The sequence below is a fragment of the Paroedura picta genome, chromosome 5 (genome assembly GCF_049243985.1).
Source record: "Paroedura picta isolate Pp20150507F chromosome 5, Ppicta_v3.0, whole genome shotgun sequence".
Lineage (NCBI taxonomy): Eukaryota > Metazoa > Chordata > Lepidosauria > Squamata > Gekkonidae > Paroedura > Paroedura picta.
Window position 1 is genome coordinate 98,888,781 of NC_135373.1, and position 25,021 is coordinate 98,913,801.

Genomic DNA, 25,021 nt, shown 5'->3' on the forward strand with positions numbered 1-25,021 from the left:
AACAAGAACAAAAATATTGGGAAAATGTACGATGAGAATACATGGGGTATAGGTCAAAAAGAGGCACCACGACAGCTGATGCGTCAAATGTTTTTGTTTTTAGTAGAAACAATACAATGTAAGACTTAAGAGGTGGTGAAGAAGTCATGTCAGACTAACCTTATTGCTTTTTTTGAGAAAGTTACTACCTTGCTGGATCAGGAGAACATTGTGGATATAGTTTCCCTTGATTTCAGTAGAGCTTTTGATATGGTTCCACATTATATTGGCAAGTTGGTAAAATGTAGTATGGATCCTATTAGTTAGGTGGATCGAGAACTGGTTGACAGATTGTACCCAAAGGGTGCTTTTAATGGTTCACCATCCTCTTGCAGAGGAGTGAAGAGTGGAGAGCCTCAGGGATCTGACCTGGGCACTGTGTTATTCAACATATTTATAAATTATTTGGATGAAGCAACAGAGGGGTAATTAAATTTGCAGATGATACTAAACTGGGAGGGGTAGCAAACACACCAGGAGACAGAATCAGGATACATTATGATCCTGACAGACTGGAAAACTGGGCTAATTTTTTAAATGAATTACAGTATGATAAATGCATTTAGGTAGGAAAAATCAAATTCATCGTTATAGGATATGGGAGACTTGCAGTAGTATGTGTGAAAAGGATCTAGGGGGTCTTAGTAGACCAGATGCTGAACACAAGTTAGCAGTATGACTTGGTGGCTCAAATGGCAAATGGGATTTTGGGCTGTATCAAATGGAGTATCGTGTCCAGATCACATGAGATGATGGTACCGATTTACTCTGCTCTGGTTAGACCTCGCTTAGAGTACTGTGTTCTGTTTTAGGCACCACAATTGCAGAAGGATGTAGACAAACTGAAGTGTGTCCAGAAGAGGACAACAAAGATGAGTGGTTTGGAGACCAAGTCATATGAGGAAAGGTTGAAGGAGTTCAGTCTGTTTAGCCTTGAGAGAAGATGACTAAGAGTACCTGAAAGTACCTGAAAAGATGTCATAGAGAGGATTGAGCAGAGTTGCTTTCTGCTGTTCCAGAGGATACAGCCAGAACCAATGGGTTGAAACTAATTCAAAGGAATTTTAGGCTTAACATCTGGAGAAAGTTCCTGACAGCAGTTCCTCAGTGAAACAGACTTCCTTGTGAGGTGGTGAATTCTCCTTCTTTGGAAGTTTTTAAGCAAAGGCTGTATAGCCATTTGACAGAAATGCTGATTCTGAGAACTTAGGCAGATTGTGAGTGGGTGGGCAGAAGGGAATGTGTTGGTGCATGGCTCTTGTGGCTCTTTCTTGTATGCCCAGGGAAATGCCAATTTCTGTCCCTGGTCCCTGTGTGGATTCTTGTTTAATTAAATTCTGCAGGCAGCAGGAGAGAAACCAAACTCCATCTTTATTTCAGATTAGGAATCTTCCAATAGTTTATGCACTAGAAACAAGGCAACAACCAAAATGTGCCCTTTAGTGACTATGAGCACTGTCTTGATAGCTGTCACAAACAAATCTGGAGTTTCTGGTTACAATCCAGCTCCGGCAGTGTTTCCTTTCCTACAGGAGTAGTGAGGAGAGGGCAGGGTTCTCTTTGCTTCTGTGACAAAGTTGGAAAAGTAAAATAAATGAGTTTGAGTTGTCTCACCTTTTGGAGGAATCAGTACAATGCTGTTCTTCTTACAGAAACCAGCAGGGAAAATGGAGTGTAGGGAAGCATGGTAGCAAAACCAGTCAGAGCCATCCTCTGAGGCCGTGCCATCTATGCCAATCATCAGATAGCCATCCAAGAGGACCTAAAAGCAGCCCAAGGATGAGAAGAAAAATTGGCATCCAAGGCTTCAGCCCCAACAGCCTCCCCACAAAATATTTCATGGTAGCAGTTTCCTTACTAGTGGCCTTATGTGGCCTTGTTTATTCTCTTACTTGGCCTTTCTTCCACAAGGAAAGCCAAGGCAGGTTAATACAGAAGTATGCTCAGATACAGAAAGCACATGTCAATATCCTGTAACTGTAATGCATTCCAAAAATGCATACCAAGGCAATCTTCTAAATGTCTAACAGAAGAGTTCTATGATACCAAAAGAGCATAATACTAGGCTCTACACCACCTGTTTAGGGAAGATGATCTGCAGATTCCTGCTTGATACAAGTAGCAGGTTGCAGACAATGGAATCTGGACCAGGAGGTACCCCCTAGTGTAAAATCAAAGCCACCCTCCTGTCATTCCAGTTTTGTCATTTCTCTAAAACCTGACTCTCCTGGCCTTCAAAGGTTGTGTACGGAAGAGGGCGGAGCTCCTGCTTGATTCTAGCCTGCATACCTTGCGGATGGTAGCCACACAAATGTTGCCCAGATTCAAAGGGTCAATAGCTTCCAGTTTCATGCCCTCTTCAAACCAACCACCCTCTGGATAGACAGCACGCACCTGGAACAGATTGTGGTCAGTCTAGTACATTATTACACAGCATGGTTGCAAGGGCAAACACGATAAACATGCCAAATGCTTAATCATTAATACTGAACATTGTACCTAATTCTGAACTAGGCCCTAGAGATTGGGTTTTTAAAGAATCCACACAGGGACCAGGGACAGACAAGGAATATTTTCCTATAAACCTCAGGGAAGCCCCAAGTTTGCAGAAAAATCTGAAATATTAAAACACAAAAAACGAATACCTAGAACAACAGAAGCAACATTTGCAGCCTAGTGATGAATGCCCTCTTGAGATCTCACAAGGCTCCATTCTGAGATTTGTGGCCATTTTGGGGACTTGATTGACAACCACAACAGTATTGTCAAACTTTCCACACTTCAGGTTTTTGTCAGTTAAAATGGGGGGAGGGGACTTGAAATAAAGAAAATGGAAAGAGGAAAAGAACAAGGAAAGAGAAGCTGAAGAAAGAATAGGAAAAGGCAGATGGGTGGATTGGAAAGAAGAAACATAGAGAAGCTGCCAGGAGAAGAGAAGAAGGGGGGTGAGGGAAAGGTAGAAAGGAATGAGAGATGAAAATTTATATCACATTCTAGTGTTTCTGCTTTTGGGAAGTGGATTAAAAGACCATGCATGTTTTAAATTAGGGGTTCCCAACAAGGATGCCCCCCCTCATGGGTGGTAGAAGGATCCATGGAGCCAGTGAGGAATTTGGGGGGCAGTAGGGGGGCAGCAGCCTGACTCTTCCTGTTTTGGCTCTGTTTTCCTAGCAAGAGATGTCCCAAGGTGGCTTGCCACTGCTAGTCTCTGGGTAGTAGCAACCCTGGACTTCCCTGGTCTCTCCCCTGCTTAGCTTCCTGAAGGAAACAACAGCTTCAGAAAGTGGGCTGGATGGGATCATATAGCTGAGCTGAGCTCCTTCCCCTCCTCAGACTCTGTCCTTCCCAGGCTCCACCCCAGATCTCCAGGGATTTCTTAACCCAGGGTTGGCAACCCTTCCCCAAATGTCTTCATCATTGGGAGGCTGGTTTTCCTGCTTACTCCTAGCCATGGGATTTTCCACTGCTTGCTTCATTTTGTTTCTGTCTCTTTCTTTCCCCATCTGTCTTTCACCCCAATGATCCAAATGACTTTTATACGAATGACTTTTATAAAGAACATTTTTTCCCAGACTAAAATACAGCCACTGCACAACCACCAAAATGGAAGTGTAGGCAATATAGTATGTTTTGAATCTGCAGTAGACTTAACACCATGAAAGAAATGTACGTTCATATGGTGGGGACACACACACACTAGGGATGTGCCCTGGGAGTCAAGGGGGCAGCCCAAAAAAGTTTGGGAATCACTGGTTTAAAAATTCAAAGTTTTATGTTGAAACTTATTTTTAGTGGAATAATACTTGTAAGCACTGAAGACAATATGCCATTTATGCAATATTCCACCATAATTTTAAGAAAAATACCTAATGTACTGAATGTTGTTGACACTAATTTCAACAAACCCATCAGACACTGTTGGCCACTCATCTATTTCAACATGGGAGCTACTGGGGCACCTTGGTTTTATCAGCGTGTAGCATCATCTGATAGTTTTGGATCAGATTGGCGATTACAAAATAGTTTCCATCATGTGAGAAAAGACAGATAAGCATCAGTTTTAACTTGTCTTGATTTCACCTGAACATGCACAGCAGAATTCATCTTTTAATTCATATATGTCTATGACTTCATTCCCCTCTTCTCCCTCCATTCATGTACTACAAAGCAATAAAACATGTTCTCACACACAAAGCCTAGGGACAACCAGCTAGAAAACATTACAATTTTGAAACTACCAATCTTGCTTAGCGTTGTATTGGCACTTGCATCCCATTCATTCATTATTATTAATCTAGTAAAATCAACAAATCTTTAAAACAGAAAACAGAAAATTTTCTGCAGAAAAATTAAGCAGCAGGAAATTTCCTGTCCCATTTCTACAAGTCTGATTTGCTGTAAGACAGATTCCTGTGTACTCAGTTAGGCATTTGCCTATTTATCAAATGCAATGGTAGGGACTTTCTTCCCTTCTCCCACCAAGAGCTCTACCATTGGGAACTACCAGAAGAGCCAGAAGGTGATGTTCTCCTACCTTCTTAAAAAGATATGGAACAGCATCACAGTAGATCTTCCGGAAGGTAGGGTGGTTTGCCATGTCGTTGCACTTTTCTTCCAGGAAAAATAATATGGGAACAGAAAGAACTAAGGCATCTAGAATGACCTGGATAGCTACTAGTTACTAAGCTTTAACTGAGATATCAGCAACTCAACTTTGGCTTAATTCTTTGTTCTTCTTGCAATGGTGCAAGAGGGATCTACAGGAATGCATACATGACTGAAATAAATCTACTACATTTACAACACAGACAAATCTGTTTTAAAAGATATTACATAACAGAAGGAGGAAAGATTAGGCCCAGTGACCCACATGTTCCACTGCAACATCTGAGCAGTTCAGAGACATGAACAGAAACTAGCGACAGTGGCCTTAAGGTACAAGGCATGTGTTGTGGGCACACACTTCACACTTGCTGTTACAAATGCAGATTGTGTTACCTCCCTCATCAGAGAGCGACAACTCAAATGGCTGCTGTTTCCTCTGTTTCTTGTACCATCCTCAGAATCTCAGAGTAATAATGAACCAAAGTTAACTCTGCTGTAGAACAAAATCAGAGTCCAGTGGCAGCTTTAAGACCAACCAAGATTTATTCAAGGCATGAGCTTTCGAGTACAAGCACTCTTCCCAGACCTTCTGAGGACTCTGATTTTGTTTTGTTGTGCTGCTTCAGACCAACACCCACTTTAATCTGCTGTAGAAGTCAGTGCTGCTGGCATTTCTTTGCTGGCACTAAATATTTTGCTGGGGACTGGCAGCTAAGGCAATGGGAAACACACACCACCCATGATACACTGCAGAGGAAGCTAAAAGCAGATTGGAGAGACACTAGAATGAAATAAGGAACAGACAGCCTCCATGAATTTCACTCTCCTCATTATGTATCTCAAGCTCTTTCTCTTCTATTTTCAAGCATACAGAAGTCAGATGGCGGTCTTGGGACACTTGAACACAAAACCCAACAACATCTAACCATTACAGCTTCAGCAGTACATGAAGCCACTGCTCTGGACAAGAATATGATCTAACAGCCACCCCTGCCATTGAATACACTGGACATGAGAGCACTCACCTGATTTCTTCACATTATGGCCAACCCTTCGAGACCACCCCACTGGATGGATGAGAGGACTCCACATGTGACACCAGAAATCATCATCACTGTCTCCGTCCTCATAAAGGAGCCTCAGACGACCACCGATAACCGTGTCCACTACTGCCATCCGTGTCCGTGAAACACGTGCCTTGTCTACCACTTCAACTCTCATTCCTTGGCGAAAAGCATACTTCATGTTCTCAGTCATCTGCGTAAACAAAGAGGCAAATGCTCTGGTGCCGTCTGAATCCCACAACACAACTATCTTCCTACTGAGGCTTACAATCAACTGCCTGTGCTTCTCATAATGCCTCTGACCTCGGAGTGCAGGTGTTCCTGAATGATGGAAACTGCACTAATTCAGCAGATCCCTTTCCTGCGCCAGTATAGAATGACCTAAATATTGGGATGAATCATAGTCTTTGTACCTAAGTGCCCTGGAGGAAGAGACAATGAAGTGTGTTGAGTTATAGCTATAGTCTGAAATCCAGAACGAAATTAAAAAATTTAAACAAAAACTCCATGTGAATATTCACATCAAAGCACTGATGGTAGCAATGCTAGCTAGGGTAGTACACTACTAAGCTATGAATTGGGAAATCTTCAAATATCACCCAACAGATCGGCATGTTGTAGAGGTTAACAGTGGCAGACTCCAATCTGGAGAACTGGGCTAGAGTCGCCCCTCCTCCACATGAAGCCTGCTGGGTGACCTTGGGCCAGTCACAGTTCACTCCGAACTCTCTCAGCCCCACCTACCTCACAAGATGCCTGTGGTGGGGAGAGGAAAGGGAAAGGTGATTGTAAGCCTTTTTGAGACCCCTTAAGGCAGAGAAAGGTGGAGTATAAAAATCTACTCTACTTCAAGAGCGTTTCTGTCAACTTTCATCTCTTGGCAAACCTCCGAATCCCTCCTTCCTGCTATTTCTGGATATACCGTGCTCTACAAACACCACTTCAGGGGGCAGTTTAGACTTTTGTCTTGTCTTCAGGAACCTTCTGGTGGATCCAAGCACCTACCTACTATATACGAATACTTTTACCCTAGCTCACAAAACTATGATTATTGTGACCACAAATGCTATAGAAAACACATGCTACAGAAAAAGCTGAAAAACACTCTCATCCAGATCCTATTCATATTTACTCAGAATCAAGTCCAGCAGATTTCCAAGGGGGCTTACTTGCAGGGATACCTGCATAATACATGCAGTCCAAATTTCAGTAACTGATCCTGAAGCAACACCTGACTACTGATCCTCTGTCAAAAAACCCTCCTTTTGATCTGCTTTGCTCAACAGCCCACTGTCAGCTGTGACAATGTAATACAGGAAAAAGAAAGGAGACAGACTCAAGCAGTAACCATTCATCCAGAAGCTATTCGTCATCACCACTATCATGAGAAAGTGGCTGATGCTGTCAGTGAATCCAGATCAGCACTGCACACATTTAACACGAGAGTCAAAAGCCACAAATCGCTTCCTTAATCCGCCATCTCATTATTCAAAACGCAGGGATGACGAAGGAAAATGCTAGGCCAGGATGCTTTCTACAACGTGCCAGCAGGGGGAGCCTCTCCAACAGATACTCCCAAAATGAAGAAAGGAGCATGCAGTGTGCCAGCAGGGACAGATTCACCTGTTTACACCATGGTGATTTAATTCTGTGTCAAGGCTGTTTTGGATCACTTAGGGCAAGGTTTCAGAAGATGTGGGGTGTACTTTCCCTTTCCCAGTGTAGTGGCTACACTCTGACCTCAAAAGGGCTTTCCAAAGCAGACCTGGTGAGTTTGAACAACTGCTTTTCACTCCAGCTGGGCCATCAGAGACCAAGAGCCAGTGAGGTGTATTGGTGAGCATTCTGGACTAAGACCTGGAAGACCAGGTTCAAATCCCCACTCTACCACCCTTGGGTGACCTTGGGCCAGTCACAATGCCTTACAGGGTTGTGAGCCTAAAATGAAAGAGAAGAGAGCAATGTAAGTAGCTGCATTGAACTGGCAGTGCAAGGGTGTGAGTCTGGGCTGTATGTCCCCTCTTCTCAACTTCTCTTACTTCCTACTAGTCCTGTACGCACCAGCCAGGCAGTGCATGTGGAATTAATCCCTTTGCATGGTATGGGCGGCCTGTGTACATCAGGCACCACAATCACCTGGCATGGCCTGAGGCATGGAATGTGGGGGGACGTGCTGCAAAAAAGGTGCCCCTTGCATAAAAAGGGCAGGACTGCAATCACAGTCTTCAGAATGTAAACTGATTCATCATTCTCTGTGCCCCCAATAGTCACCCACACAGTCATAGGCACTTACCAAGGGAACTAAATGGTACTGGCTACTGGTATATATTTCTTTACTTCTGCATGGCCCTTCAGATCATACTGATCCCTGCTAGGTTGCACAGATGACTAGAACCCAGTCCAGCTGAAGACCACCACCTGTGCTCCACAAAGACAGGCATGAAAGATGGAGGAGGGCAAAGAACAAAAAAGACCACCCTAGGTCACTGCCAGTTGACATTATAGCATCCCATCAGGAGATCAAGAAACAGGACAACGCAGAGGAAGTTACCTTTATATGGAAATCTGCTGGGATGGTCCTGGCTCCTACAAGCTTCTTCATAAGGTAAGCCCTCCAGTTTGTGTACTTAGAGCGGATAGCTGCACAGGAAAAAACACACACACAAATCAAGAGTTGGTTTGGCATACTTCTTTACATCTTTCACAAGTTTCAAGATCACTTAGGAGGAAGCCTGGCACCTTCTGATAAGGGAATTCCATGAGGTTTGTGCGCATGTGAGTGTGTGAAAGAGACAGACAGACAGCAGAAACTTGCTGGCCAGGTACCTACCAATGCAATTTCTGTTAATGTGGCCACAAATAGCAGGGCAACAGTAGCTGATACTGGGTAATGGGGAGATGCATTCTTGTCATAACCAGACCAACTTCTAGACAGCAAGGAGCCAAATTCTGCAATGTGCAGTAAGCTATGCAAGCTGCTGCCTTTTTGTACAAAGTTTGATTTCAATTGAGTTTACCAAGAATAAGGTCATCTGACCTGACCTGCAAAAGTTCTATTTAATCAACTAGTCATTTCTGAGACTGCAAAAGGTACTGCATGCTAAAAGACAGGAAGGGAGCAAAAAGTAAGACCGAGGCCAATGAAACAAGGGATGACTGTCAACAAAGCTGATATCTGAGTAAGCTGACCAATTATGTGATTATCACACAAAACTATGTATCCTTGACCTACCTGCCCTGTGCAGCTCTCATAATGCAGTTACGGGGAATTAACAAATTGAGCCCAGTGGCACCTTGGCCAACAAAGTTTTATTCAAGATATGAGCTTTCATGTGCCTGCACACTTTCTCCAATACACGAAAACTCATACCTTGAATAAATTTTATTGGTCTTAAAAGTGCCACTGGCCTCTAAAATTTGTTCTGCTGTTTAGTCACCACGAACACGGCTATCCACTTGAATCCACTTACAGGGAATGTATTGTGAAAATGGAAATCAGCTATGTGACAAAAGAAAAATGAATAAGAAGCCTTTCACTAAAAGGCTGGAAAACAAAAGGAAGTCTGAGTGGTGTTTCCAGGGCTCTAATGCCAAGAAAATGTCGGTAAGGGTGCACATTCAGATCGACCTAAGCTGGTATACAGCTTCTCAAATACATCCAGGTTCTCTTGAGAAAAAAAGAAAAAAAGTATTTATTTATTGTGCACAACTTCTGGAGTTCAAAAGTTTAAAAGGTAAATGAAGCTAAGGGCTAAGTGGGCGGAGAGTGGGCAGGGCCAGTCTGGGTAAGGAGCCAATCAGAAGGCATGAAGCGCCTTCCAACTGGCCCCTCACCAGGACAGGCAGCAGTTCTAGCCAATCGGGTGAGGGCACAATCTAGGCCCTCACCAGCAGAGGCCAGAAAGGTTTATAGGCCCTCACCAGGACAGGCCAGAAAGCCATGGGGAAGGCCTTCCCCTCGGGTCTAGAAGCACACCTGGGGCCTCGAAGAGGCCCAGGGTGTGCTTCTAGGCCTGAGCGGAAGGCCGTGCCAATGCTGGGGGGGAGGGGGAGGGAAGCAGGACTTCCCCTCGGTCTTAGAAACACATGGGGGGGGGGGCTTTCAAAGCCCATTCTCACGAACAGGCTTTGAATCTAGTAATGCATAATACGCACCTTACAGTGCTAGACCTAACGTGTTTTGATCCCAAAATGGGTCTTCCTCAAAGGTCTAATCCTGAACACACATGTGATATAGTAATAAATGCAGATAGCAGCTGTGAGATTTTCTAAAATTTCAATCTGTAAAAAAATGAAAAGATAAATAACTGTTCTCAAATAATCCCAAATCCAAATACCATACCAGTATTTGGATCCAAGATTTTTTGGAAAGCCTAAAATTGTTCCAGATCCAGTTGAAGACCTGAACTGAAAAATAATAAAATAAAAACAAATTGGACATTCCTACATGTCTCATTAGCTATGTATACCTGGCTGTCCATCTACCTCTTTTCATTAACTAAGCCAAGTAAGACCATAGAGGCTCCCCACAATTTGCAAGCCCAAATGATTACCAGAAAAGTTGCCAGAGGGCTGCTGATGTTCATCAACAACCAACGCAAAGCTCCCAGAATTCTAATAGGACTAAGTGCGCTACAAGGTACACTTAGCAGTTTGGCTTTCCACCCCACTCTGCCGCCATGTTTTGGTCAGTAATGAGGGGGTGGGGGGCCTGGAAATGTTTTTATGCAGGGCTTCTATCTTTTATTTATGTAACCCATTGTGAGAGGATTTACCAATAGCAGCAGGGAATAAATACAACAAACAAGCAAACAAACAAACAAATGTTGCTTCGTATTTATGTAAAGGTGCTTGGTTTATTCCAAATTGCAGCATCTGGGATTTGTAGTCACTACTTCCAGGTTCAGGGAATACAACATAAATGTTTTAACTGCAAAGGAACCCCATAGTTGGGTGAGACTCAAGTACTTACTCTGGGGTGGGACCAGGATTTTACTGTTGATGGCGCACCAGCCAATAGGATGGATGTCTATCATGCCCAAGTTGACCCAGAAGTCGTGGCTGGAATCATTCTCAAAACCTTCATAACGTAGCAGTGCCTTGTAGCCTGCCATGGCAAATTTAGGGAAGGGGGGGGAGAAAGTGAAAGGAATGACGGAATTTGGAATACTGTTGCTTTCCTCTCTCAATAGCCACAATATTCCACACAGTAATAGGGTTGTGCGCTCTGGCGCACTTTGACAATTACTGAAGCCCGAAGCGGCCAGCACCATGGCACAGAGGGGAGGGGCGCCGCCAGCACACCAGCCAGCGCCTGCATGCAGGTGCAGATCTTTGCGCTGGCGTGAGGGCATCAGCTGGAGCGTTTCCACCAGCGTTGCCCCTCCCCTGAACTGCGGTGCTGGCCCCTTAGAGCTTCAGTAATCACCGAAGCGCGCAACTCTAGTACACACACACCCCACATCATTGGGTAAAAATGTCTCAATGCACAAGGCTCCCATCATGTTTTGAAAAATATTCTGATGAGTTTGCCATTGGAGCTACACCTGGTGCCTTAATTCAGCTCCACAAATCCTTTACAGGTACCTCCCATGCCTTAGTATTTAGGGCCACAAGCTCATCACAGCCTTATCTAGACATCTTTGGTAAATACTAAACATTATGCAAACAATCATTTACATCCTTTCTTCACAAGCCAGTGACAGGGGCTGATTTCAACCCCTGTCTGGCTATGTAGCCAGGCAGGCAGCGTAGCTTCCCTCCTTCTCAGAGATAGGAAAGAAGAAGAGTTGGTTCTTATATGCCGCTTTTCTTTACCCGAAGAAGTCTGAAAGCGGCTAACAGTCCCGTTCCCTTTCCTCTCCCTACAACAGACACCCTGTGAGGTAGGTGAGGCTGAGAGAGCCCTGATATTCATACTGCCTTCTCAATGAAGAACCACTATACTAAGGGGACTGCCACCACTACTGTTACCCATCTATTGTCAACCATGACGATCAAGATGTTAAAAGGCCACTGTTCTAGGGGGAGAGTACATATTTTGTATGTACAATGCTCCAGTTAAAGGATTCTAAGTAGAAAGTCCAGCAAAGGCACCAGGAAGCTTCTGACAGCTATATTAAGATAAAGGAGCCAGTGTTCTGAGAGCATACAAGTTCACAATGCCATCCGCATATTACCGGAAGGCCAGTGACCGGAATCGGGATTCTTATATCTAGAGAAGTGGTGGCTGCTTCACAACTAGGCAACTTGCATTAAGCAGAAAATCATCATTGCATGATTTGGGCATCTGTTGTAATAACTGAAGAATTTGCTTGGGTTGGGGTTGAACCCATAGGCAGATTATAGTCTGACACAACCTAAACAGCATTTTAATGTCTGGGATGGGGAGAGCACAGAGGAACTTTCTTTTAAGTCTGTTACTGCCTGCTCTGAACTATCACGATAAAGCAGGGAACCCTCATGAAGTGCTGGATTCTTCATTGTTGGGGACGTTATAGCTGTAGTTCCTCTGTGTTGGTAGAGGGCTGGACTAGGTGACTCCAGTAGTCCCTTCCAACTCGGAAATAAAATGAAGAACAAAGATTCCCAGTCTTTTCTACTGCCCACAAGAGACCCACCTGCAATCTTAACAACAGAAGCAATCCAGTATACACGACTAGGAAGCACAGCATCGCTGTTCAGCACTTCCACTTTCATCCCTTTCATCACATCCTCCCATTGCTCATAAAGGGGCACCTGAAAGATTTAAGGAAGGTAAGTGAGAGGAGGCGTGAAACAGGAAGAGAAAAGGTACAGAGGGAACAGCAACAACCAGACATGTATATACGCTGAGAGGTATGTCTGAACATAGCAGAGAATTGTAGGGTGTGAACTCTGCATATACAGTTTGCTTGTTTGCACAGAGCTTTCATTCTCAAATACAGCACTGATCTTTCTGACCCTCATGACTACAGATGAAACTGGGGGGTAACCTTGAGAAAAGCTAGGGAAATCAGAGGGAGTCCAGGATGGGCAACTTTCACAACTGAAGGCACATACAAATGGAGTAATGCAAAATAGATTTTCCAATTATAAAATATGGTCACTTATGATTTGCTATTTTTAATTGATACTAAGGAAACCATTGATGTTTGCTCCAGTCTTTGGCTGCTTTTGGAGATACTGACTTTAAAATGAATTGATGATACAATTTGTTTGTTGTTTTCCAGAAGTGGGGCACTTGTATGTGAAGGAACCAAATGTCTTTTGAACAGCAAAGTATCTTTACAATAGGGGGGGGGAACTTTCTATAAAAAGAACACTTCTGCTCAAAACCAAATGACTTCATGTTTTTAATTAACTCTTCATATTTTAAGCTGGGTGCTAAACTGGTTTTGGATCCATCTACAAGCTGCAAGTTAGCATTTCATTGCTTGGAAGCTAGCATGTTTTTACATAATTGTATCTTGTTCTATGAAATTGGTTTACACCGACTTCCTGCCACCTAACCACTGAGCATGCCCATATCCACTCAGCTTATCAAATTCTCATTGGGTCTAATCCACTGAACATAAATCAGGTCTGTAGTGGTTACCTAGACAACGTATATCTGCACTGACTGCTTCTCATTCTCTGTTGGAACTTTGCTTAGCACAGCCCTCTTTTATGCCAATTTACAGAAACATTATCAAATTGTTCACCAATTGTTCCTCAACAGGAACTGAAGGAAACTTTTAAACATTATTTAAAAGCTCTTAATTCTCCTAACATTTCCTCAATGTTTTCTCTTGCTAAAGGAATAGATTTTAATGTGGATATTTATATCTCACTATTCTCCCCAGTGATAGAATAAATGGACTCTGGGGAATGGTAGAGGACAGGAAGGCCTGGAGGATCATTGTCCATGGGGTTGCGATGGGTCGGACATGACTTAGCACCTAAAACAACAACAATTCTCCTCAGTGGGGATGCAAAGTGAACTTCTGACTATTCTCCCGTCTTCTTTTTTACCCTCACAACAACCCTGTGAGGAGAGCTAGGCTGAGAGAGAGTGACTGGGTCAAGATCACCCAGGGAGCATCATAAGGTCTTGCCCAGAAATCATGGAAAGCAAATAGGGAATGCTCACATGTTTGAAACTGCTGACAGGTGCAGCCTTGCATCCATGTTCTTGTAGGTATGTCCCCCAGTCAAATCCTACAACAAGAGCTGAAAGAGGACATAAGACTGTCACAGTCATCTCCAGTACTGAAGGCTCAAGATTAATCAACGCAGACAATTACTACGGCTAAAAGACTCGTATTACAAAATTGGGGAAATCAAAGCCCACCTCTGGTAAATCATCAGACTGAAGCCCTCAGAACTCTTATCAATATTTGAAAACATAGCATATAGATGATAAGTGCACAAACTTTCTTCATCCCATGAAAAGGAGTAGGAGGCTTTCTCATTTGGGGAAGCTACATGTGTATCTCTATTTTAAATCCAACTCATACATAACAGGATTTATTTCAGAAGCAAGGAAACACCCAGAAGCCAGGTGGAAAGCTCTACCCATGTTGGTACAAATTTTCCCCTCCATTAAGTATTCGAAGAAGAAGAGTTGGTTCTTATATGCCGCTTTTCTCTACCCGAAGGAGGCTCAAAGCGGCTTACAATCCCCTTCCCATTCCCCAACAGACACTCTGTGAGGTGGGTGAGGCTGAGAGAGCGCTGATATCACTGCTTGGTCAGAACAGCTGACGAGCCCAAGGTCACCCAGCTGGCTGCATGTGGGGGAGTGCAGAATCAAACCCAGCATGCCAGATTAGAAGTCCGCACTCCTAACCACTACACCAAACTGGCTTACAAATTGGGTTGCTGCTTGACCAGGTCTCACATACCAGTTTGAAGCCTTAATCAAGCTAGCCTTAACCAGTTATTATAGTTGTCAATTTACCTCTGGATTTAAGTTAAGTTTTGTATGATGGAAATAATCTACATTGTCTCTGATCTGCCCTTAAATGATAACATATAAAAATGTGCTGAATAACAATGTCAAAATTGCTATAATGGCCAGTTTTCCACAATTCAGTATAACCCCAAAGTTACACACATGTAGTAAATACAAAGGATCAAAAGCAAACAAAAAAAAGTCCCAAACATGTCATGTTCCATATTAGGTATCTGAACCAGGAAGATGTGCAGAAACCTTGAAAGAGGAGAGACAGTCAAGCCATGCACCCTTTAAACAAAAGCTTGCAATACACTGCAAATTTAAATCATGAATAGAGATCAGAACTCTCATCAATCTTTCAGAAATCAAAGTTCTCACATCAAAGAACAAGAGAAGACCTTCTACCCCACTATTTCTCAAACTGGGGTGCAAGGGGTGTCTGTGAGCCCTTTCAAAAAACCAAGGAAAGTCCCACATTAGGCTTATGTGAAAACAGAGCCCTCTCCTTTTCCTATGGATAGGAGCAGAGAGAATGAAATCAGGAAGGGTCAAAGCTTGTAACTCCAGGAGAAGATTCTCCACCGGCTGCCAACATCAGATGATTTGTATTTGATTAATGTATCCCCAAGTAGGGAGACACTGGAAGCTTTACCCATTACTTTCATGAACTCACTGGAGGGAGGAGAGTTTCAAGGATCTAGGCATGTTAAAAAGCCATGAGATTAAAATCAGGAGACTGTCTTGTTTAATCTTAAAACACACAGAGGAGTCCCCCCCATCCCTTTCTCTTTTTAAAAAAAAACATCCTGATAATGAGTTCTGAAGAACTCAAAAGCTTCCACTCTACTGTGCATTATTTTGGTTGTTCTTAGAAGGTATTATGTGTTTTACAGTCTCTGCTTCTGGTGAATGTGGCTACCTACAGCCTCTGAGTCAATATCAGCTACCCATTCATTTCCTCCCCCCACCCCCCAGTTGTTATTTAGACGGGGGGGGGGAATCTTCTGCAGAGTTGTTACATGCCATTTACTTTTCTGTTTGAAGTAAGTGACAACCTCTTATTTCCTCCAGCCACTGACTACTTACCATCCTGGCCAGTTGGAGTTCCATCTGCAAGCTGACCCGTCCCCTGCGTATGAAGGAATGCCCCAATTTTAGCAGACCAGGCTGCCTTGTGCAAGACTTTTGCTTTCTTCGTAGGTGGTTTTCCCTGAAAAAGCATTTAAAAAAACCAAAGATTTTTCAGAACACCAGTTCAATAAGGAACAGACAAACCTCACTACCTCCCACGAAAGGGTTTAGAAATTAAAAATGCGATCCTGAGCAGAGTTACACCTTTCAAAGGCTACTGAAACCAATGGTCTTATGAGGAACCAACTCTGTTCAGGATTGCACCACTAACTACCAAACCAGGACACCATTCCAGATGAGTAGTCCTCACTAATCTGTTTGCCACCAATAAAAGAGTCCTATAGCATCTTAAACACTAGAAAACACATTGCAGCACAACGTTTATAAGACTATAACTTGCTTTGTTAGTTGTATCTGATGAGACAGACCCTTGTTTATGAAAGCTCACAGACTCATGGTATAACAGCTCATATGTTAGTCTTTAAGACACCACAAATATTTTTGTATTTCTATTAAGGAGGCATACAATGCAATTCTTTAAGTTTCTAAGATAAACAGCTGCGTGTGTAATTCATGACTGACTTACCTTTATACTTGGGGGTGCAGAAAAGAGTAACATGGTTTTACAGTTAACAACAAAATAGTACCTGAAGGGCTAATAAATCTTAAATTCGTGTAGCAGAAAATTCTATAGAAATATTGGGGGTGGGGGAAGAAATCACTTCACTTTTCTACTCAGGAATTTCCTTTCTTATGTAACCCATTCTTCAACTCTTAAGATTATATCCATCATCAGCATCCTTCCCCTACAACATCTGGGTCTACAGTTTGTCACCATTCAAGTAAATGGTGCTTACTGAATGATCAGACCCTTCTCTTCCAAATTTAAATTCAACCATTACCTCTGGACCTATTCTTGCAACTTCTTCTATAGATACAAAACACAACTCCAAATTACTGTAGTTTACACAAGACCTGTTTTATTGTGTGGCTAGTGGGTTCCCTAATCACAATAACTAGTGATTAACTAGTGATTATGCATCCACACGGGCATGCATATAAAAGGATACAGGGAAAATATCTACCAGCTTACCATTCTTCAATACCCCTTCCTACAAACACAAAACAGTGGTTAAAAGACAACTATTCCATGTCAAGTAAGCTGTAGTATGTTGATGCAGGAGACTGTATAAATATGAGATTTAGAGTTCTTCAACCCTTTCTCCTGCACAGAAATAATTCCCAAATGCTTCCAAAATCAGATCTGTGATGGAAGCACAAGGTGTGGAAAAGACATCTATGAAGCAGCTACCATCTTAAGACCATAATTACCAATAGAATGGCTTTTCAGATGTTTCTGCCAAATAATGTCTTCATTCCTCTTTACCCCTAGGTTCAAGTGAATGGTGGACCTATTTGATTCTAGACTTCCATCTGAGAGTGAAATGCTCACCTGTAGCCTAGCCAAGATGCTGGCTTTCTTGGAATTTGAAGAGTAGCTTCTGGAGCAGGAGACGCTGCAGAAACGTTTGGTCTTTGAGAAGAAGGCATCTTTTGTGCCCACAATCCCACACATCTCACAGATAGCTGAGGGAGTATAAATATAACAATCCTCAGCCGTGGGAAGTGACAGCTTTGTAAGCAGCAAGCTCAAAGTTGCAATGTTACAAATATAAGAAAGCACCAGGCAACATTGGGCATTGTCAGAAATAGGACACACTTCCTCAAAGCAGTGCTTGCATCCTCCCGACCTAACAGCGGGGACAAAGCCCAACAGCACAAAGCAGCTAGGAAATCAAGGCAAAAAAAGATGGAGGTGATCAAAAGCTTTAAGTCCATGCAGGCTGTCCACCATCACTGTTAGTTTGGCACATGAATTTGCAGGTTAAGAAGAGAGCAAGAGCAGTACCCATAATGCCCTTTAAGGTCCCAGAGTGACACCAAGAAAATTAAGAGCATCCGTGAAACCCAGTTACTGCACTGGTTATCCAAAGTGTCAATCAAATCAGAGAGAAAACTGATAGCATTGCATCAGCTGAAAAGCACTGAGCCAATGAAGACTGCAAATCTCTTAAAAACGACTGCCAAGAGAAAATCATATTATATATACACATTACATGGAAGCTTCCAAAAAGCATTTTTGTACAACAATGCTCCAGGCATCTTATATCTGCATATGGACTGTCTTAATTAGGCAATACTAGTTTATTCCTTTGTTGCAAGGCAGAGTCAGATACATTCATGAAGAGGTCGCTTTATTCCCCACATACAAGTGGTTATCCATCAGTTCAGGACAGGCCTTCACTCAGTTTTCCAAAAATAAGGTAAAGGTAAAGGTATCCCCTGTGCAAGCACCGAGTCATGTCTGACCCTTGGGGTGACGCCCTCCAGCGTTTTCATGGCAGACTCAATACGGGGTGGTTTGCCAGTGCCTTCCCCAGTCATTACTGTTTACCCCCCAGCAAGCTGGGTACTCATTTTACCGACCTCGGAAGGATGGAAGGCTGAGTCAACCTTGAGCCGGCTGCTGGGATTGAACTCCCAACCTCATGGGCAAAGCTTTCAGACGGCTGCCTTACCACTCTGCACCACAAGAGGCTCTTCTTTCCAAAAATAAGGACTGCCCAATTGTACTCAAGACACTGCATCCAATTCCACTCACATATCACAACATTTGGAGGACTGCCTTGGAATGGGTGCTGTGAATTTGTTCTGATGCACACCACTGGGTGTGTCTATATCTCTTTGCTAGTCTACAGGTATGATTTCAGAGGGCACTGGTTCTGCAGTGGACAACCATCTGCCCTAAGCTCTCAGTCGCACCACAAACAAATCTCCTGGCCCTTAGTAATTCCATACATCTCATCCTGAAATAGTGCCAGGCTAAAGATAAGACTGGATTATTGGCCATGATTGTGGAAATGATCCCTAATGAAGTACAAGTTATGTATCCAAAACTGGCACCAACTCTGATTGGAGAGATATGCATGCAGGTGATTTCAAGTATGATTAACTGTATGAGTTTTAGTTAGAAACAGCTTCGATCCATGTTAGAGTTCAGTACTAGTTTTAAAACACTAAACATTTGAACTGCAATTCAATACTAGAATAGTAACTGTATGACAAGAAAAATGCAAGTGGTTAGCCATGATGGTCTGAAGTAGCACAACAAAATTGAGTCTAATAGCACCTTTAAGACCAACAAAGATTTATTCAAGGTGTGAGCTTTTGAGTGCAAGCACTCGCCCTCAGACAAAATGGAACAAGGATCATGAGTATAAATATATATAGAAAAAAGGTAAATTAGTAAACTGTGTAATAATATCCAAATTAAGCCATATTATGCCATATGATAATTCTTTGCTCAAACAGCTAATCAGTCCTTTTGAGTTCAGCTGCAGTTCACAAAAACATCCTTATCCATGGTTCCTCTATATATTTGTGGAACAGCCTGGGGGATGGAACATGTCCGGCTGTCCAAGTTGGAATAGGGCCAATCAGGATGCAGCCAGCAACACTGGCTGCACTCTGAGTGACCCTGCCCCTACAGCTCCCGCCCTCCCTACCTGGACAATAACCACATTCCTCTCAGCCATGCCAGAGACAGAGAGAGACACACAGAGCCCTGCCAGACCGAAGATGAGCCCTCATTCCCTCCTATTGTTCCTGCTGCGAGGGAAGCAAATAGACACACAAAGAGAGCTGCCCCAAGCTGCTGGTCAACACTGCTTCTCCTAAGAAGGGGCCCAAATTACCTGCTATGGCTCCTGCTGCCACAGAGAGACACAGAGAGAGCCGCCCCTGTTGCGACACAGGGAGAGATTCAGACAGAGAACTGCTCCGAACTGCACACCAGCCCGGCTTCGCTCCTAAGAATGAGCCCTAATTACCTGCTATGCCTCCTGCTGTGAGGCACACGAGAGACACGCAGAGAGAGGGAGAGAGACTGTCCCCTGGGTCATAGCACCCATTACATTCCTGGTTGCAATGGGCTTTTTTGCAAGTTGAAGAAATAAAACTGTCCATGTTTCTGTGTACTACAACTGATCTCAAAAGGACTGATTAGCTGCTTTAGCAAAGAATTATCATATGGCATTATATGACTTAATTTGAATACCAGCTTGGGATAGTGGTTCAGAGTGCGGACTTCTAATCTGGTAAGCCGGGTTTGATCCTGCACCCCCCCACATGCAACCACCTGTGTGACCTTGGGCTTGCCACAGCACTGGTAAATCTGTTCTGACAGAGCAGTAATATCTCTCTCAGTCTCACCTACCTCACAGGAACCCATTATGCACAGCAGCAGCCATGCTGGAGAATGTGGTGTGCCCCAGCGTAACGTGCGCAAAACGCCGAGGTTGTAAAGCCCTGTATGCTGCCTGGAGGCCACAGCATCAAGGGGAGGGGGGAATGGGGCCACTCTGCACAACAGCAGAGAGCTGCATGCCGCTCTCCCACCAAGGTGGAGGTGGGGGGACTCCCCGGTCAGCTCCAAGGAGCTGAGTTGACAGGCATGCGGTGTTCCTGTAGGGGCACAGTAGGTCGAGGGAAGGGTCGGGCCAAAAGGCCCGGCTCTGCTGATTATGAATGGCGCTGGTGCAGTCAGCATCCCAGGGAATGTGGAAAATTTTGCGTTCCCTTGCTGCGGGTCTTCCAGGGCGCTGCACCAGACCAGGGCTGGCTGCAGCTTTGGGCCCAACTGGGGCTGCCCTGCTGCTTCCATCCCGGATTTCCTGCCCCGTGCATAATCGGTCAGGGTGTCTGTTGTGGGGAGAGGAAAGAGAAGGCGAATGTATGTAAGCTGTTTTGAGACTCCTTCAGGTAAAGAAAAGTGGCATATAAGAACCAACTCTTCTTCTTCTTCAAGGTGCTATTAGACACAATTTGTTGTATGACAAGAACTTACATAGAATTCTGTTAAAATCGTCACATCAAAATTTGTTTACAAATAAGGCTTATAAAAATCTTCTTACATCTTGTTTAAAATTTAAACTCTACAGATTTTAAACAGATCAGGGAATCTCTTGGGGACAGACACAAAAGTAATTAAGGAACCAATTTCTTTCACATTTGCTCATACAGGTACTCTTCCATGTTGTATTGTGCAGCTAAGCGGCCTCACCCCCACACACGCAAGTGACTCTCCAATTCAACGTTGACATTTTAGTTTTGGTTCATATCCTCCAAATGAATTAAACCTTTAAATGTGATCTGTCAGCTACAAACTTTCTTCACTGCAGAAGGGCAAATTTGTACCTGGCTCAGATCCATTATCATCTGGTAATCGTCCAGCAGGTGCTTGGTTTGGTGTTGGGGAAGCAGGCACTTCCCCAGCTTCTCGATCCGCCGTTTCATTCTCACTAGAATCTTCCAGGCAGGAGGTGCTGCCGCTGTCCACACTGCTGCTGTAATGTCGAAAGCTATCATAACCCCCAAAGAGATCCAAGTCATCTTCTTCCTCTTCATCCTCATCCATCTGTTCCAAGGTTGAAGGTTTGTGCTGGACAGGAATCTCCAACTAGCAGTAAGACAGACCGGAGTTTGAAACACCCATAGATGGTAAAATAGCGTAACAGGAAAGAAAACAGATACGCACTTCAAAAAGGTAAGAAATACTTCTCTAGAGCAAGACGAGGAAAGGTGAGATAAATGATAAAGATGAAACTGCACTGATTTCACTGTTTTATTCAATGCTTTACATTTTAATACTGAAAGTCATTATTGCACTACCACTATAGACTACAATGACATAAAAATTACAGGGATTAGTTTACAAGCAGAAAAAAATATATAAACATGATTTTAAAACCAAAACACACACAGTCATACTAGAGGGATTCAAAGGTCACACAATTACATTAACCTAGTCTTTTCACAGAGAAAAAAAATATACTTATGTTCTGAAATATCTTGGCCTCCATTAATACTTTCCACATTAATCTGTCTGATGAAAAACCATCCAGTTTTGGAACCCCTAACTACTGCAGAAAATTCTTGAAATTTCATCACCAATTTTCACCTCATTCAGATTACCAGCCCCAGTCTTAAAACCAGCTGATACTTCACACAAACTGAAAGTATTTCCCTACAACAGGGATATCCCAAACAGGCATCTCCTGGGCTGCTGCAGCCTCATGATGTGCCTAGATGACCAAGGAAAAGATTGTGTAAAGATTTGGTATGGCCTTCTTAGAAAAGGTTTCTATGTTGAGAGCTTTATTTATGGTGCTCTTCCTAGTTCATGTCGTTTCTATGACAGAGAGAGCTTGCTGACATGATGGGGTGGGAAATAGCATGGTGCAGTGTTCATTACTCAGAAGTAGCTCAGATCTCTGATTAAAGGTTGCCAACTCCTGCCATAGAACACTTATGCCATGCCCAAGAGGTAGTGTATTACAGAGTAAAACCATTAACTAAACTTTTTCAGGACCATGTTTGATGTTACCCGTCTATTTTTACTCAATTAGCCTCTCCCAGGATGGAACTGCTACACATATGGAAATGGTAAACTGAGGACAATTTTTCAAGGCACCCACTGAGGTCTCAATCGTATGTTCTATTCACCAACAGCTACAAAGTAATAGCAATTAATCTTTATGCAGTCCTATTAGATCTCAACACCTTGATATGCTGCTATTAAATTGGTTTGATTGATGAGTACAGATTTGTTTCCCAAATTTCAAAGCAGGAAGACCACAATTAGACTCCAGTGGCACCTTTAAGGCCAATAAAGTTTTATTCAAGGTATGAGCTTTTATGTATCCGAGAAAGTGTGCATGCACACAAAAGCTCATACCTTGAATTAAACTTTGTTGTTCTTAAAGGTGCCACTGGACCCCAAATTTGTTCTGCTGCTTCAGACCAACAAGGCTACCCACCTGAATTTAAAACAGGTATTTAGACAAATTTCTAGCGGTGCTTGAAACTATGAAATCAGAATCGTCATTTTAGGTAAATGAAATAACACAGAAGATGCATACATGTGATTACTACAGTTTTGTACATTATCTTGACCTTCCTCAAAGAAAACTGCTCCATGGTTCTTCAGCTCCCATTTTACTAGTCTCATAACTATAGGTAGGATATGCCAATCATTCTTTCTCTACTTAAGACAACCCAGAGCACTTCACAGGTGACCCAGGTTTTGAGCATAGGTATCCCAAGTTCTAATCAAACACCAAGCTGGCACCACATAGTTTAATGGTCTTGCATGCATAGTGAGAGGGAAGGCAGAGAACTTGTTTCAGCTCTAATACCAAGTTAACAGGCACAACAAAATCACCTCTTACCTCAGCCTTAGTAAAGCCTTTCCACAAGAACTCTGCAACTTCCTAAATGACTCCTTTCTCTCATTCTCCCATGGTGCCCCTCCCCGCACATCTAATACTGTCTACCTCTTTCCGCACCAAACTACTCCCAACTCTACAGTATAGCCTTTTCTACCAGCATTTCGTGAACCCCCCATAAAGCTATCTACTCCGTATTCCTCATTAAGCCCCAACCTTCTTTACGCCATCCGCAAACCCTAAACTTACTCGTTATGCAGCCATATTCTATCTATAACACACTACGAGCTCCATAAGACATTAATCGGGAATGGGGACTGTCCAGCCTCAATCGTAATGAAATATTGAAATACCACCAGTTTATACGTGACACCCCCCTCCCATTCTACCCAACAACTTTTAAACACACACACAGCCCTGAACGTGCAACTTGTAGCTGGATTTTAGAAGCAGCCAGATACATTCGCGATAAATATCGCCGTTTCGAGATGCTGACCCCCCCCCCCCCCGCCCCTTCTGAGTGGTTGAGAAGTTCCCGTGTATGCGGGATCCGCCAAAGAGTGAACACACCCGGACGCTTCACGGATGCCTCTCGGAGCGACTCGAGCCACTTGGTTCGCCACCCCTCCCCGAGCTGAAGGGGACACAACCCCCTTGAACAGGGAGACATCCAGAGGCGCCGCTGGCCCCAGAACAGGGCAACGCATGAGAAAAGGGGCAGCCCGTCAAGGAACCCTGTTCAGCCTGCAGCCGCAAAGCAGCCGGGGAAGCTCAGCACGAGTCCCGGTCAGAGAACAAACAGCCCCTTCAGGCGGCCCGACAGTCCCTCCCACTGCATTTTGCACGCTCTCCTCCCTCGCCGCCCGGCCGCCCCACCCGCGCCGGGCCGCTTACCTCGCCTTCCCCGCGCTCCATGGCGCCCTGCGGACGGAGCGCGCAGCGGCCGAGAGGCCCCGCAGCACCTGCAGCCTCGAGCGCCAGCCCAGCGCGTGCTGCCGCCGGACTCCACACCGCCCCCGCCGCTCGCTTCCCCGCCCTCCGCGGCCAATAGGCGGCGAGAATAGAGGAAGGACGGGAGGCGGTGCTTTTGGCCGCGCCTCAAGGCATTTCGGGAGTTGTAGTCTTGGCCGGAGAGGGTGAGCGGCTTGTTTCTTGCGTTTCGCCCCCGCCGTTACTTCTCCGCTCTTGAAGGAAAAGGCGCCCCCCCCCACCCCCACCATCGTCCATCATCTTTGCGCCAATGGCGTCGCCTCTCTGCCAAAGCCTGGCCAAAGCCGTCAGGCCTACCGGTTGAAAGAAGTGGGGCTCAGGGCTGAGCGAGCCGGACGCAGGCTTTTCGTCTTGCATTCCGCCTGGGCTGAGTGGGCCCCCCTGTAACCCCCACCGGCCCGCCCTGCCCCCCTCGTAACCAAAGCATCGCTCTGGGCGGCTTGGGCCAAGCCGGCGGCCTCGCCCCCCCCCCCCGGTCGAAGCTCGCCAAACCGCTTGGAACGGGCTGAGGCATGTTCGCTGGACATAAACCCCGGGAATCCAATAGGGTGTGCAGAAAAAGGCAAACAGAATTTGGCCCCCGTTGCTATGCCCGTACTCAGGTTGGAACTGAAGCAAGCAGGAGCAGGCAGAAATGACGACTTCTATTTGGTTGTTATTACCTAGAAGCCTTTGTACAATATAACATTAATCCCAAATCTCTGCCCTTGCCCGCGCTCTTACAAACCAAATAATCATACAAACAGGAAAAGGGAGGGAAAGTCAAGGAAGGCAGAGAGCCTTATAAGGCACAGGAGTAAAGTTTAAGGCACAAATCACTTTATTGAGTTTCTGTCGTCCTTCTGTGCAAACAGGGAAGGGCAGGGTCTCTTCGATGCTTACTTTGGTTTCCTGAATTACTTTGCAATAATGCCTGCTCTAGATACAAGGTAGCCCCTTTTCAAAGTGTGTGTGAAAAGCCATATATTATCCGAAGGAAGCTTCCATTA

At 44.2% G+C, this 25,021-nt stretch overlaps 1 protein-coding gene across 3 annotated transcripts in view; it reads right to left on the bottom strand.

Annotated features, from left to right (window-relative positions):
• L3MBTL2 (L3MBTL histone methyl-lysine binding protein 2) overlaps positions 1 to 24,277 on the bottom strand; it is a 30,424-nt gene extending 6,147 nt beyond the window's left edge. For 2 of the 3 annotated variants that reach the window (XM_077339387.1, XM_077339386.1), the window contains exons 1-11: positions 23,937 to 24,277; positions 21,013 to 21,274; positions 15,712 to 15,835; positions 13,819 to 13,898; positions 12,329 to 12,446; positions 10,681 to 10,815; positions 8,260 to 8,348; positions 5,670 to 5,901; positions 4,574 to 4,650; positions 2,329 to 2,433; positions 1,654 to 1,801 (exon numbers count right to left, since the gene is read on the bottom strand). In XM_077339387.1, the coding sequence (XP_077195502.1) occupies positions 1,654 to 1,801; positions 2,329 to 2,433; positions 4,574 to 4,650; positions 5,670 to 5,901; positions 8,260 to 8,348; positions 10,681 to 10,815; positions 12,329 to 12,446; positions 13,819 to 13,898; positions 15,712 to 15,835; positions 21,013 to 21,274; positions 23,937 to 24,262 (1,696 nt within the window). In that variant the 5' untranslated portion in view covers positions 24,263 to 24,277. Of the gene's footprint in view, positions 1 to 1,653; positions 1,802 to 2,328; positions 2,434 to 4,573; positions 4,651 to 5,669; positions 5,902 to 8,259; positions 8,349 to 10,680; positions 10,816 to 12,328; positions 12,447 to 13,818; positions 13,899 to 15,711; positions 15,836 to 17,209; positions 17,344 to 21,012; positions 21,275 to 23,936 lie in introns of all 3 variants that reach the window. The other variant, XM_077339388.1, reaches the window with a different exon arrangement.
• Between the last annotated feature and the right edge of the window lie 744 nt (positions 24,278 to 25,021).